The sequence below is a fragment of the Diplotaxodon limnothrissa genome, linkage group LG13, assembly GCF_057381915.1.
Source record: "Diplotaxodon limnothrissa isolate DT_005_m linkage group LG13, D_limnothrissa_male_GT1.1, whole genome shotgun sequence".
Classification (NCBI taxonomy): domain Eukaryota; kingdom Metazoa; phylum Chordata; class Actinopteri; order Cichliformes; family Cichlidae; genus Diplotaxodon; species Diplotaxodon limnothrissa.
Window position 1 is genome coordinate 14,193,245 of NC_140608.1, and position 13,597 is coordinate 14,206,841.

General features: G+C 41.0%; 1 protein-coding gene across 3 annotated transcripts in view; it reads right to left on the reverse strand.

Annotated features, from left to right (window-relative positions):
• Positions 1-981: 981 nt before the first annotated feature.
• The window catches only part of LOC146620006 (A-type potassium channel modulatory protein KCNIP2), a 122,992-nt gene continuing 110,376 nt past the window's right edge, over positions 982-13,597 (reverse strand). Inside the window, exons 2-9 of one of the 3 annotated variants that reach the window (XM_085369935.1) lie at positions 3,586-3,684; positions 2,746-2,870; positions 2,550-2,619; positions 2,122-2,192; positions 1,804-1,911; positions 1,489-1,593; positions 1,284-1,346; positions 982-1,029 (exon numbers count right to left, since the gene is read on the reverse strand). In XM_085369935.1, the coding sequence (XP_085226061.1) occupies positions 982-1,029; positions 1,284-1,346; positions 1,489-1,593; positions 1,804-1,911; positions 2,122-2,192; positions 2,550-2,619; positions 2,746-2,870; positions 3,586-3,684 (689 nt within the window). Of the gene's footprint in view, positions 1,030-1,283; positions 1,347-1,488; positions 1,594-1,803; positions 1,912-2,121; positions 2,193-2,549; positions 2,620-2,745; positions 2,871-3,581; positions 3,685-13,597 lie in introns of all 3 variants that reach the window. The other 2 variants (XM_085369936.1, XM_085369937.1) reach the window with 2 other exon arrangements.

A 13,597-nucleotide genomic window follows, 5' to 3' on the forward strand; every position in this document is an offset into this window, starting at 1 on the left:
TACTGTTAGGATTGTAATAGTTTGGAAGGCCGGGAATTACTCTACCGAAATCTTGTGAATGAAGGTGGGTGTTGTGTCACAAGAGTCTTACATTTGTAAGACAGATGACATCTCCTGTTACACATGCACGCACACATACGCAAAGGGTGAGGCACCTGTGAATGACTAGGACAGCAGACAGACGAGCAGACTTTGGAGTATCTCTGTAAATACATAAGTAGATATTAGTGACATCATCATGCGATATTTAAATCAGTCCCTTGTGGAAAAAACGAGTTTGAAGCTCCCTCCGTAAGACGGAATCGCTCGGATCACCAGTTTGTTGGTTGCTCCCTCAGGAAGTGTCTTTTTCTCTCTTGTCCACCAGGTGGCTGTAGATTCATTTCTATTTGTATGGCCAGCAAATGAGCCATGAGTCTTAACGGCTCCAGGAAGGTGTTACCCACATCCGCAGAGGCAAGATCAGGTTCACAATGCCATCTCTCAGCCATTACGGAGGAAAGGGGAAAAGTGATCTGAGATCAGGGTTTTGGGAGAGCATCCTTCTTCTGAGTTCAACCATTAAAAGGCTGTGATAGTCCCTCCGTCAGCAAGAGCAATAAAAGTTCAAATAAAACAGGCAGGGGCTGGTTGGGTGTTAGGTGTGCAGGTGGCTGTGAGCCCACTGCTTGCTTGCTTTCTCTGTGTCTCTGGGATAAAACATAAGGTTCTGCATGATGAGGATGGGCGCTGGGTACTCTCCTTTGTTGCTTGGAGGAAGCCACTGGGGGGTCCAGTTAGAGGGAGGGGGCCCTCTCTGTGTCCTCAGGACTCAGCTCTCAACAGAGACACGAGCACAAGCTTGCAAGTCGGGAGACAGCCACACACACGCAACACACATGGAATCAGACTCTTTCTCTCTCTCTTCAATCCCGTATTCCTCTTACACACCCACACACACGTACCCCTCTCTGGTGCCAGTGTCCTCACTGGTCCAGATGTTTAGATGACATTGTCAAACAGCTGCATGGACTGCATGATGTTCTCATCCTACAAAGAGGTAAGAGATGTGCACGGGTTTATGTGCAATTTGTGGCTTTATGGAGAGTTATGTGCAGAAAATAGTTCTTGGTCAGGTGCAGTGATTTCCTAGAAAGAGCAAGACTAGATGTCTCCCCTGACTTTCTTTATGCTACAATTAGCTCTCTCTCCAGTTGTAGTTACATGATTAGCGTGGTGGGATTCTAAAGGAGTGCATTTCTAAAAATGTTTTCAATACTCCTTCAGGATTTGGAATGCTCTACCTTTTTGCAAGACTCAATGAATTCATCTATGGTGACCACCCCATCTTTATTCCGGTCCATTTTCTGAAATGAAAATACAACAACCAGACATTTATTTGGCTAACAGCATCATTGTTTTCCCCAAAACAATATTGGTGCCATCAATATTTTTCTGCTTTTAAACAATCATTAAACGAGGGGGAAAGAAAACATGGTTTTGTTTGACCTGGAAGAAGCTCTCCACATGTTCTCTTGGGGCATCGTCCTGCATGGTGGGGTACGTGTATTTCCCCATCATGTCATAGATGGACTTCATGATGTCCAGCATCTCCTGTAAAGTGTATCGAGAAACAGAGAAAACAGTATTGAGAATTTCCAATAAAAATTTTTTTTTTTTTATTGTGTGATGGAAAATGTCATTGATAAATATTCTGCCAGAAATCTCTACATACTTGCAAAATATTGATAATGAGTAATCATCAGCAAGTAATTCAAAGGGACCAAGAAATCAACAAATCCAACACAATCACATGTGTGTTACCTCTTTGGTGATGCAGCCATCCTTGTTCAAGTCATAGAGGTTGAATGCCCAGTTTAACCGGTCATTAATGGTCCCTCTCAGGATGATAGACAGGCCAAATACAAAGTCCTGCAACAAAAGCGGGAACGATTTCCTGCATTGTGTTATCTTTACTTAAATGTTGACACAGTAAATAAAGTCAAACCTTTATCACAGCCTAATCTGGGTGTACAAATACATATTTGTGTGCAAACACAAGTGATGACAAATTTCAGAAGAGCACACATCTTCCTTTATTCCTCAAAAGAAGCTGATATGTAAGAATAGAATAGAGCTTACCTCGAAACTAACCGAGCCGTTTTTGTTCGTGTCAAAGGCTTCAAACAGGAAATGTGCATACATACTTGAATCTGCAAAGGTAGAGACTTACTATAACCCGTGTGCCCTCAAAACATGTCTTTGAACAGCTGCGATTAGCAGCAGTCTAAATATAGAGTAGATATAAAAATAATTTCAAATACAACTGGAGGTGAGTGGTTAACATTTCATCAACCTAAATATTGTGAAATGAAAAATCACTTTGCCTCTCTGCAGTGCATATACCTCAGTCAAGCCGAGTAGACTTAGAGTAAGATAATTATATTTGCTTCACTGTCATGACAAAAAGCTAAATTAACATTAACAACTGTTGTTTTAATTTCATTTTGAAATAAATGAAACTACTGGCACTGTTGGACTTCTTCGTGCTTATTGCTGGGAGAACTCACCTCCCTGAGGGAAGAACTGGGAGTAAATGTTCTTAAAGTTCTCCTCATTTACCACACCACTTGGGCACTCCTGGGAAAAAAAATAAAGAAAATACATTTAAAAAAATGTAAACTCATTAATTCCCATCTTGCACAGGATATGCACACATTCAACTAGAACCCCTGTTTTCTCACTGTCTTCTGTAACCAGACCTACATTTTTGAAGCCCCTGTAGAGGACTTGGAGCTCCTTTTTGGTAAACTTAGTTTGCTCCTGCAGCTTGTCCATGCTTTCAGGGCGATGGCACACAGTGGATAACTCAAAGTCATCTTCCACGCTGTCTGTGAGGGACAGATAAGTTTTAGTTAGCATCTACACCACATTAACCCCCAGTGTAGCCATGACCTGGCCAAGATATCTAGCTGAAGTTATCAAACAGATCTTGAGCTTATCATAAAGTTTAAATCTTTATGATATCTTGTGATATTTTAATAAATTAAACATAAACAAACACTATTTCCCATACATAGCTGTGAGATTACGCTAGAAATTTCCACACATCTTTGCAGCATCTTAAGTATTATCTGAAAAGCTGAAGCACACTACAGACAACGAGTGGCCTGTGAGGAAGTGGAAGAAGAGGTTTATCATTCGTAAAAATGGAAGAGACATTTAAAAAGTTCAAAGTAAAGACACTGCCAGATATTTCTTATTTCATTTGCATTCTAGCTGGAACCTATTAGCTTGCACCTGACTTTGACCTCTGTACTGTAAACATGGTATTTCTGGTATATTACATACCAACACACACACATTCCAGTACCCAAATATATGGCACACGCCTCAAATCACAAAAAGAAAAACAGCTCTGACCCACAATCCACAACACCAGATAGTTGTAGAGTTTTTGGAGTCTGTAAGGGTGTATGTAGATTTATGTGTAGCCTGAATGTTTTGATGTGACTTTATCCACACGAGCGTCTGCGCCAGTCTTCTCAACCGACTAAAGAGGCAAGTAGGAGAAAGCAGAGATGTATAGAGTGAAAGAGCACTTGCTTTGACTGATTGAGGGGGTAGTCGAAGGCTTGCAGCACGGCAGCAGTTTGAGGAATCGCTGCTTTATGGTTTTTTTGCTTTGGCTGGTGGAAGGGTTACCTGAAATCACCAACCATAGCACAAGAGTTAGATACACATACTGTGATATACACACACACACATGCCTATAAAGTCATGCAACGGACAGATTCAACAACAGACGGATTCATGCTGCTGACTTGGCTTAGCAAAGGGAGACCACCAACTTCAAGCTGTAGATAGTACCACCTGCTCTCAGCTCACCCCAATAAACACACAGTTTACCTCATAAGACTGATTTGTATCACGGTGCCATATCCAGTACACTGACTTTAGAAATATTAGTGCCGAGTATACCAATTCAAAACATAAACCAGCATTGTACTCACGTTCAGGTTAAACAACCACTTAATGGTAAATGGCCTGTATTTGTATAGCGCTTTACTTGGTCCTAAGGACCCCAAAGCGCTTTACACTATACACAGTCATCCACCCATTCACACACACATTCACACACTGGTGGTAATTGAAAGCAATTTGCAAGAAGGGTGAACAGAAAAACAAACCCAGCCAGAGCCCATAACATCTACCAGAGATTGTTTTGTGTGTCACGAAATGGATATTAGTAGACGTAAAACACATTGGCACAGATAAACCTGGGTACTTACTGCATAGAAGTCCACATATCCCTTTAAGGAGGACCCCAGCAGTCTGAGGGATGAAGTAGGACATGATGGACTGAAAACCAACACAACCACAGCACCCCCACTGATTTATCTCGCCTTTGTTATGTCTCACCCTGTTATCTCTCTGCTCTGTGGAGCGTCAGGGGCTCTTGCCCTCCTGACAACATGTGGCTCTGGCATCATTTGCAACCAGAACAAGCAGAGCACGCTCTCCAAGCATACCAGATTCTTCTATCGAGCAGTCTCACAGAGGCTCAGCCATAGGCACAAGGGTCTGCTTGTGGGCAAGTGTGTTTTTTTTCGTTGCAAACAGGTTCATCAGCTGACAACAATGCAGACATAACTATCAAATGCTTAACAACCAATGAAATGTGCAAAAATAAGTCAGAAAATGTCCAGTGTAACCCACAAAAGATTAATCATGGAGTAAGTGGAGCCATAAAATGAATGAATAAATTAATGACCTTTATGATATTTTAATATCTTAACTTCCAGAAACCTTCAGAACAGCTATTAAATGGACCTTGAGATGAGTGTTTCATTACCTACTTGTAATTTCTTCATAGAGTATTGTTAGTCTAATTAACATATGAGCGTATCGCTCAGTATAGTTCATCATATTCAACGTAAATAGCAACTATAGGTGTCAAAGAAGTGACAACAGTGTGCAATACATCAATTTGAAAGAGAGTAAAGAAGCATACCAACAATGTATGAACACTAGTTACACCTAAATTGTTTTTAGTGCTCCAAAACCAGACATTTTTTGTACCGGTAATTATAACACTGCAATCAACATATTAGTACAGCAAAAATGCTAAATCATAACATTTCTATGATTGGAAACTCTCTTGGGTAGCATTCCAGATTACAGTTTGAACTTATCAGCATGTGTTATACTGATATGAAGGCCAAAACAGAGACACAAACAAACGGAAATGAACAAAAAAAATTGCTGTGATATCTACTGCCTGTGCTCCACATGGAACACTGAGTTTTAAATACTTGTGAGACCCATAAAAAGCCAAATCTGCTGGAGACTGTCAGTGATTAGATGTGCTTGTTTAGAGACACATTTTCCTGGCTCCCTTTTAAAGCCCTCGCTCCATCTTTGTTATTTTGTCTGTATTTTTGTCCTTTTCTGGCGTTAACATTTCTTGTTCTGATGTCTCAGTAAACGTGCTTTAGATGTCATGGATACGATTCTCCTGAAATAGAGATATTTGATCTCAGAGGCAGTAACCTTAATATGCACACATATCTATCTATCTACTGAAGTGACACGTGATCAATTTGTTCTCTAGTCTTTGAAGTTAAAATTGTTTTTTGAGTGGCACTGACAATGAGACCAGAACTTCTTTCATTCTGGCCTGAGTAGGCAGAAAAGTAAAAAAAAACACTGTTCCTTATTGTGCAGCATCACAATGCTCTTACCCAGCATGCCCTGTAGTGATGCAATTAGAGCGCGATAGTTTCCCTCAGGGCACACTGACAGACCATCACAACACTTCAGTAAATAAGAGAACAGCTCTATTTTTAGTAAAATGGTGGCAGCACATTTTTGGCAATATTTAGTAACTTTTGAAGGAACTTCCTAAACTTGAGAAATCTGAGGATTTTCTCAAGGAATGCAGAAAATCACGTGTAAGCCCTGAACCACAGGGAAGACAGCAAGCATTACAGATACACTGTACTGCTTAGTGTATCTGCAAGCCCAACACTGGGACTTTTAGTTATGATCTCTAGGAGTGAAGCCACGCAGAGCTACATTTTAAAAGTGGTTCAGTTAGTTCCCCAAGCACCTTTAGTTTCAAATGAGTCCGGGGACCTTTACCTTTACTTTCCACTTCTCCTTCCTCTTTTTCTTCTAAACTGCAATCAAGCTAGTTAGTAAGGTTGGAGGCAAAAAAAAAAAACCCAAAAACAAAAGAGAGAGAGAGAATGATGCTCAAAATCAGTGCAGCAGAGGAATTTCCCAAAATGCCTCCACTGTTACAGCCTTGCTGTCTGGTAAAAGCTTGACTGTTCCAAACAGCACGGTCCCAGTCTGCCATGCAGCCTTAAAAATGTGTGGCCTCAGGGTGCGCTGGTGGCACTGTGGTTAAGACACATTTCACATAGCTGCAACCTGCTGGTTTAATTCCTTTATTGCATATAATAGCCCTCTGTCTCCCTCCCCCATTCTGTATCTGCTTCACTACTGTACACCATCTAAAAATGTTAAAATGCCCTAACCTGCTCGCCCACAAGAGAAAAAAAAAAGGAAAAGGAAATCAGCACTCTTTAAGCCGAGGCGTGGACACGCCTGAAGACACCACAAGGGTGGCCTTTCTCAGACTTTCTAAAACTCTCCAGAGAACACTGTAAAGCTCTTCATGATGAACAAACTGAGTTTTTCTTTAAATCAAAACAATGAGAATATTTTAAAATGCAGGTCCTCGTCGCATTAATAAATGTCACGTATAGCCTGTGGCTGATTATAATGAACGAGGTACTGAATGGGCTGCAGTTTTAATACTTTTGAACTTATGTGTGACATAGAGAGACACAGATACACCAAGCATACACCAAGCCTCATAAAAAAGATCTCTCTCTCTCACACACGCACATAGACACACACACACTACACAGGGCTGTAAATGGGTGTGACAGACTGAACAGCTAGGCAGTGAAAGAATTAGGCTAAAACTACTTCATGTTAACCTCAAACACAGAAACCCACCATGAATACATATGCAGACGCCTGCCTCTCCAGGTAAGTGTTCTCTTCCAGCTGTCCCCTGACTATATTTATCAATTTAACCCTTTCCGTGCCTCTTTTTTTCTTTTGAATAATTTCTCTTACCTGTCATAGAAATGTCGATGAGCCCCAGAAAGTGCATCAGTTTGAGGGAACTGCAGACCACCAGGAGGATACCCACAGTCTGCAGCCCCTCCACCTCCCACTTGTCTTGGAAGAACAGATGCATCCTTCCCCCTTCCTCTCCCTCTTTTCCTATCACCAAAAATCTTTCTCTTGCCTAGGGGCAACCGTGCCCCCCTCCCTCAGTTTCCAGCCCAGAATGCAATGTCTTTTTCTTCAGCCTCTCAGTCTCCAGCTATATCCCGGCGTTCAGCCATCCTAACTCCGCACAGCTCCCCACCCGCTGTCTTCACTGAAGGTAGATTGTTATTCTCCTCGTTTCTTCTTCGAGAGTGGTAAGTGCGTGGCAACAGGAATTTCGACTTGCTACTCCACCCCCACCTCCTCTGAGGCTGTCAAAGGTGGTTTAAGTTCCAGGTGAACTTCGGACAATGCACTGTGTATGTCCTGGCAGGTTGGTGGCAATTGTTTTCTGACTGTCTCTGGTTTTCTTGCTGCTGACTCAAACTCTCTGTTCTTTCTGCCTGTCCTCCCTCTCTTTCTTGCCTTACCTCCGTCACTCTCCTACTGCTGTGTCCCTCCCCATGTTTAATTGGGTCAGTGATGGAAGTGAAGGGAGGAAAGAGGGGGATGAGAAATTGAGGCGGGGGAAGGATAGAGTAGTACTACTTGTAGGTAAAGAGGGGAAACAGAGAGGGGGAGACATGCGAGAGACAGATGAGAAGAATGAATGGAGAGATGAGAGGGGAAGATAAAGGAGGGGCGAGAAGGAATGGTCAAAGACAAATAACGATAAGAATAGCAAATGCAAAAAAAAAAAACCCCAAAACAAATAATCACTCCAAAAGAGGCAGCTATGGGAAATGGAAGGATAAATTTAGGCAGAGAAGAAGCAGGAAAAGACTTAACATAAGGGAGGGGAAAAACTGCGATGACAGAGTGGCAAAGCATCTGACTCAGCAACGCCTGTGGACAAACTCACAGATGTGACAATCTCCCCTGAGTATAAAGTCAACACACAAACACACAGCCTGGAGGTGAAATCTGGCTATCAAATATTGCATTTGAACTCCAGCGCAGCGTGGAACATTTCAGCTGGAATGAGATCTATTGCTGTCACATCTGGCACACTGACATCCAAGCACAGACAGACACACTGAAAAAAACCCAAAAGAACAACACCCTCCCCCTAGAAAATAATGGATTTAATGTACCAGAGTGGATAGGAAACTGATTTAGACACTTAACCTTTCAACAAGGTGCACAAGGCATGAGTGAGTACAACAGGTAATAAAGTTATGAGCCTTCTAAAGCACAGTGTATAATGGATACATGATCAAGGAAATTATATTTCTAAGTGGAATTGAGATATCCCAGCTGAACTGATATTGGATCCAGTCATGACCTTATTACTATAAGTGGATCTGTTATTGGCAAGATGCGGCCAATCCACACTAAAGTCATTTTCTTCGTTTGTCAGTGCAAAAATTGACTGTCTGTAGTGCTAAACCTGAAATTAAGTAACACCTACAACTGATTACTGTGAGTGGTGGTAACAAGAACGATGTACTGAGGCATAAGAATTGCAAAAAGTCCTCCAAATGAAATGACAAAATATGTAATTGATAATCTTGTTCCACAACAATGCATTTCTACATTTTCTAATAAACAGCTCCTGTCAGCAGGGCAACATTATTATTTGTTTTCTTATTTCAGTAACAAATAACTGACGGAAAAAAAATGTTTTCTAAACTGCTACATGGTTCAGATGTTAAGAGGAAAAGTGCAATATATATTTAAATACAATAACTACTAACAGATATAGAAGGCTCATGGTCATGGCTAGGGAGGAAGCAATATTAAGTTTTTATAGGAAACGGGATGAGAACAATGGTCTTGTGATACCATGAACCCAATCTCAATGTCCACACTCAAAGACTTGCAGACTTTGAAGTTCGTTACAGCTAAATCTGTGAGGTTTTAGGGCTATCCCACTGTCAAACAGTCAGGTGCACAAGGGCTCTTTGGCAAACATTTTGAGTCCTGTTTGCATACTGCATTTGTGCAGACTGTGCCTTTGCCAAGTTCATTGTGATTTCGCTTTAAACACACTGTTGCAGAAAGAAAGAAGAAAAGCAAAGTTTATGCATAAATCTTTTTTTATTTTTCTTCTTTCTTTTTTTTTTACATTTTTGTTTGATGATGAAGTTTGAAAAAACTGATAAATTATTTAAAATAACTTCTTCTTTCCACTCTGCAAGGTAGGAGACAGGAAGATTTCAAATGACAGTTAAAGTACAGAGTTGGTAACTTGCGTTTCTTTGCCAAGGCAGGCAAGTGTTTTGGGAAAGTAATGTCGTCTACTCACTAATCCATTCAGTAGTGCTATACAAAAAGGCAACCGAGTTCATGTTCAGTGTCAGAAACTGGGCAATCACTGTCAACTGTTTCCATTATTCTAAAGCAGACATTTAATTTGTGATGTCAAGCAAGGAACAAGTGTTCATTAAAATAAATGTCTTCACAGGTGCTGTTCTATAAATAATCTACATAACGCATTGTATGCTCACTAGATACGTCATTAGGTGCATCTGTTCAACTACTTTAAAATGGAAATATCTGATCAGCCAGTGACATGATAGCAATTCAGCGCATTTAGGCACATAGATATGGTCAAGACGACCTGCTGAAGTTCAAATTGGCCATCGGAGTGAGGAAGATTTAACCGACTTTGAATGTGGCATTGTTATTTGTTCCAGATGGGCTGATCTGAGCTGTGTACTGGGATTTTACCACACAAACACCTCTAGGGTTTACAGCAGGGATGTCACACTCATTTTACACTGAAGGGCACATATAGCCCACTTTGATCTTAAGTGGGGTGGTGATGAGTGAAACTCACCTCTCAGTCTTCACCTACACATTTAATCCCTCAGATATCTTAATATAAGATAAAGAAGGGTAATCTTGACACCACATCTCAGTTTTTCTACATCATAAATGTGTAAATTGAGAGAAAATCAGCAGGAAAAGCTGCAAAACTTCTAAAAAATAAAGTTAAAAAATGTATGCCCGCTTTCATATTTTCCAAAGCCGTCCAGTGGGAGTCGTTGCCAGGCCAATTCTTTCCCACAGGCCTTGTGTTTGAAACGCTGGCTTAGACAGAATTGTCTAAAAAAAAAAAAAAGAGTAGATATCTACAAATGCCATGTTGATACCAGAGGTTAGAGGAAAATGACCAGACTGCTTCAAGCTGACAGGAAGGTAAAGTAACTCAAATAACCATTTGTTACAACCAAGGAGAGCAGAAGAGTGAGAGAGAATGCAGAAGAGCATCTCTGAAGACTTAACACACTGAACCTTGAAGTAGATGGGCTACAGCAGCAGAAGACTACACCACGTACTACTATTGTCAGCTAAGAACAAAAAACTGAGACTCATCAAAATTGGACAACAGATGGCTGGAAAAACATCGTCATGTGGTGACTCTTGGTTTCTGCTGTAACATTCAGATGGTTGGATCAAAATTTGGTGTAAACAACAAGAAAGTATAAATCCAGCCTGCCTTGTATTAATGGTACAGGCTGCTGCTGCTGGTGTAATGATGTGAGGGATATCTTCTTGCCACACTTTGGGTGTCTTAGTTGCAACATAATTCCCTACCTGAGTATTGTCGCTGACAACCCTTTATAGCCACAGTGTACCCATCTCCTAATAGGTGCTGCAGCAGTCAAGAATTTCAAATCATCTCAAACTGGTTTCTTGAGTTCACTGGACTCACATGACCTCCACAGTCACCAGATCTCCATCCAACAGATCATCTTTGAGATGTGATGAACGGGAGATTCACAACATGGACGTGCAGTTGATAAATCTGCAGCAACTGTGTGATGCTGTCATGTCAATAAGGAACAGAATCTCTGAGGCATGTTTCCAGCACCTTACTGAATCTATGCCATGAAGAATTAGAGCAGTTATGACGACAAATGGGGATCCAGCTCAGTGCTAGTAATGTTTAGGTAATGAAGGGGCTAGTGAGTGTATTAACTTAAATAGAATACGCAACATAACTTTCTAAATACTGTGATATATTCAGGCCAAACTCTCAAATACAGTCAGAGTCAAATCAAGGATAAAAGTGCTACAGCTCAAGGCTGGTCATACCTATCTGTCATTATCTCTTACCTAAAGCATTATTATCCCTGTCATATACCAAGACGTTGCTTCTCTCCTCAATATTTGTTCAAACATGACGGCTCTGTGAGTCCAGGAATATTCTAAGGCACTGACTTTTGATCTTACTGTTGCTTCTAATAATGGTAACAAAGTTTAGCTTGCTTCACTGTTGCACTGTTTGCATCCCCGTACGCACTGATTTGGTGACTTGTAAGTCAAAATATGTCTAGACATCCAGGTAACTGTAAAATCAGAGTGGGCTAAATTTGGTTGAGAAGTGAGGTTTTTTGTAGACATCTGAAATGAATGCAGCACATCCTTTGTTTCAACGGCTTTTCACATTATATGTTTTCATGTAGTGCAGAAAAAAAAAAGATTATGCCTTTATAATAAAAGTTATGCAGAACTCAAACAGGAATTTGCATTTACTAAGCCAGGCAAAAGATAGAGGACTCAAATGCAGGAAACCAGCAGATAATTTTAAAACTGAGAGCTTTTGATATGAAGAAATGCTGATTTGATTATTGCTGCTGAAAAACTGGGAAAAAATCTAATTAAAGAGCAGAAGTAAAACCAACTGGGTTGAGTGATTGATGAGTGATTTCAAAAGAAAATAAAACGTAAGCAAACAGAACCACCTAACAGCAACGGCAACAAACAAGTAAGACTTCTCTGTGAATCATTTTTAGTTTTAAGCTTTTAAAGTACATTTAAATGACAAATTCACACTTTACATGACAATGCCAGGAGACACTGCAATTGTTTCTTGTCAATGACGGCCCTTAGCGACCAATTACCAACTGACGCTGCCATCTCTCGAGCCAGGCCATTACTGCGGCTTAAAACAGAATGGCTTTCACAACTTATCTAACAAGCTGCAACTACAATGGCTGGAAATGAAGCAAACTGTTAATTTGAATGAATTTTCACTTTCAGTTTGACACTGCCTCCACTCTAGCTGTAAATTTGGGAAGAGATTTCATCTCCCAAAACCATTTTCTTGGGTCCAACATAGACACCTGAATCACAGCTCTTTTTTCAGTTGATACTCATCCTCTGTAATTACAAAAATCTGGTTTTAAGAAAGGCTCAGAGCAAGAAAAAAAAAATTAAAAATTAGACTACTTTTTCCATCTTCTTCGTATTACTCCTCCTTGGGTCCTTGTATTGCCTATTCATTAATCCTCCCACAACGCTCGGTGGCCTGATCATTTTTCAACTGAGAAGCTGTTTCATGTCACCGTAGAAGATGAATCAGTTACTTTGGTGAAGTGAAGGGGGTTAAATGGGCTGGACCCGGGGAAATGCTTGTACTGATTTTGAAAATCATTTTACTAAGCTTTCAGGAGGCTTTAAGGTTTGAATGTGTCTCAGATGGCCAATGACTGAAAGCAATGATTGACAGTTCACTTGCCTGCTGCTATTCCCTGGCCCCTAAACGCATCATGTCAGTGATACTCCCACCACCATCGCCAATACTCATGTATCGATGCTCCAGGAGTTATGCTTTGAGAACGTCTGGATGCAAATTTGACTAGAATTTGATATCTGTCCATGTCACAGAGTAGCTAGAGGAGCCAATATTATCTTTGATGGGGTTATTTTATTTATATTAAATATATTCAGGATGAGGTGGAAAGTTGGATTTATACACTGAACAAAAATATAAACGCAACACTTTTGTTTTTGCTCCCATTCCCCATGGGATGGACGTAGAGACCTAAAATTCATTCCAGATACACAATATAACCATCCCTCCCAAACAGTGGTCACAAATCAGTCCAAATGTGTGGTAGTGGGCACATCTGCTATATTGAGATAATCCATCCCACCTCACAGGTGTGCCACATCAGGATGCTGATCTGACATCATGAGTAGTGCACAGACCTCAGACTGCCCACAACAAAAGGCCACCCTGGAATGTGCAGTTTTGTCTCACAGCAAAATGCCACAGATGCCACAAGCAATGAGGGAGCGTGCAATTGGCATGCTGACAGCAGGAATGTCAACCAGATCTGTCGCTCGTGCATTGAATGTTCATTTCTCAACCATAAGCCGTCTCCACAGGCGTTTCAGAGAATATGGCAGCACATCCAACCGGCCTCACAACCGCAGACCTCGTGTAACCACACCAGCCCAGGACCTCCACATCCAGCAGGTTCACCTCCAAGATCGTCTGAGACCAGCCACCCAGACAGCTGCTGGAAAAATTGGTTTGCACAACCAAACAATTTCTGCACAAACTGTCAGAAACCGTCTCAGGGACGCT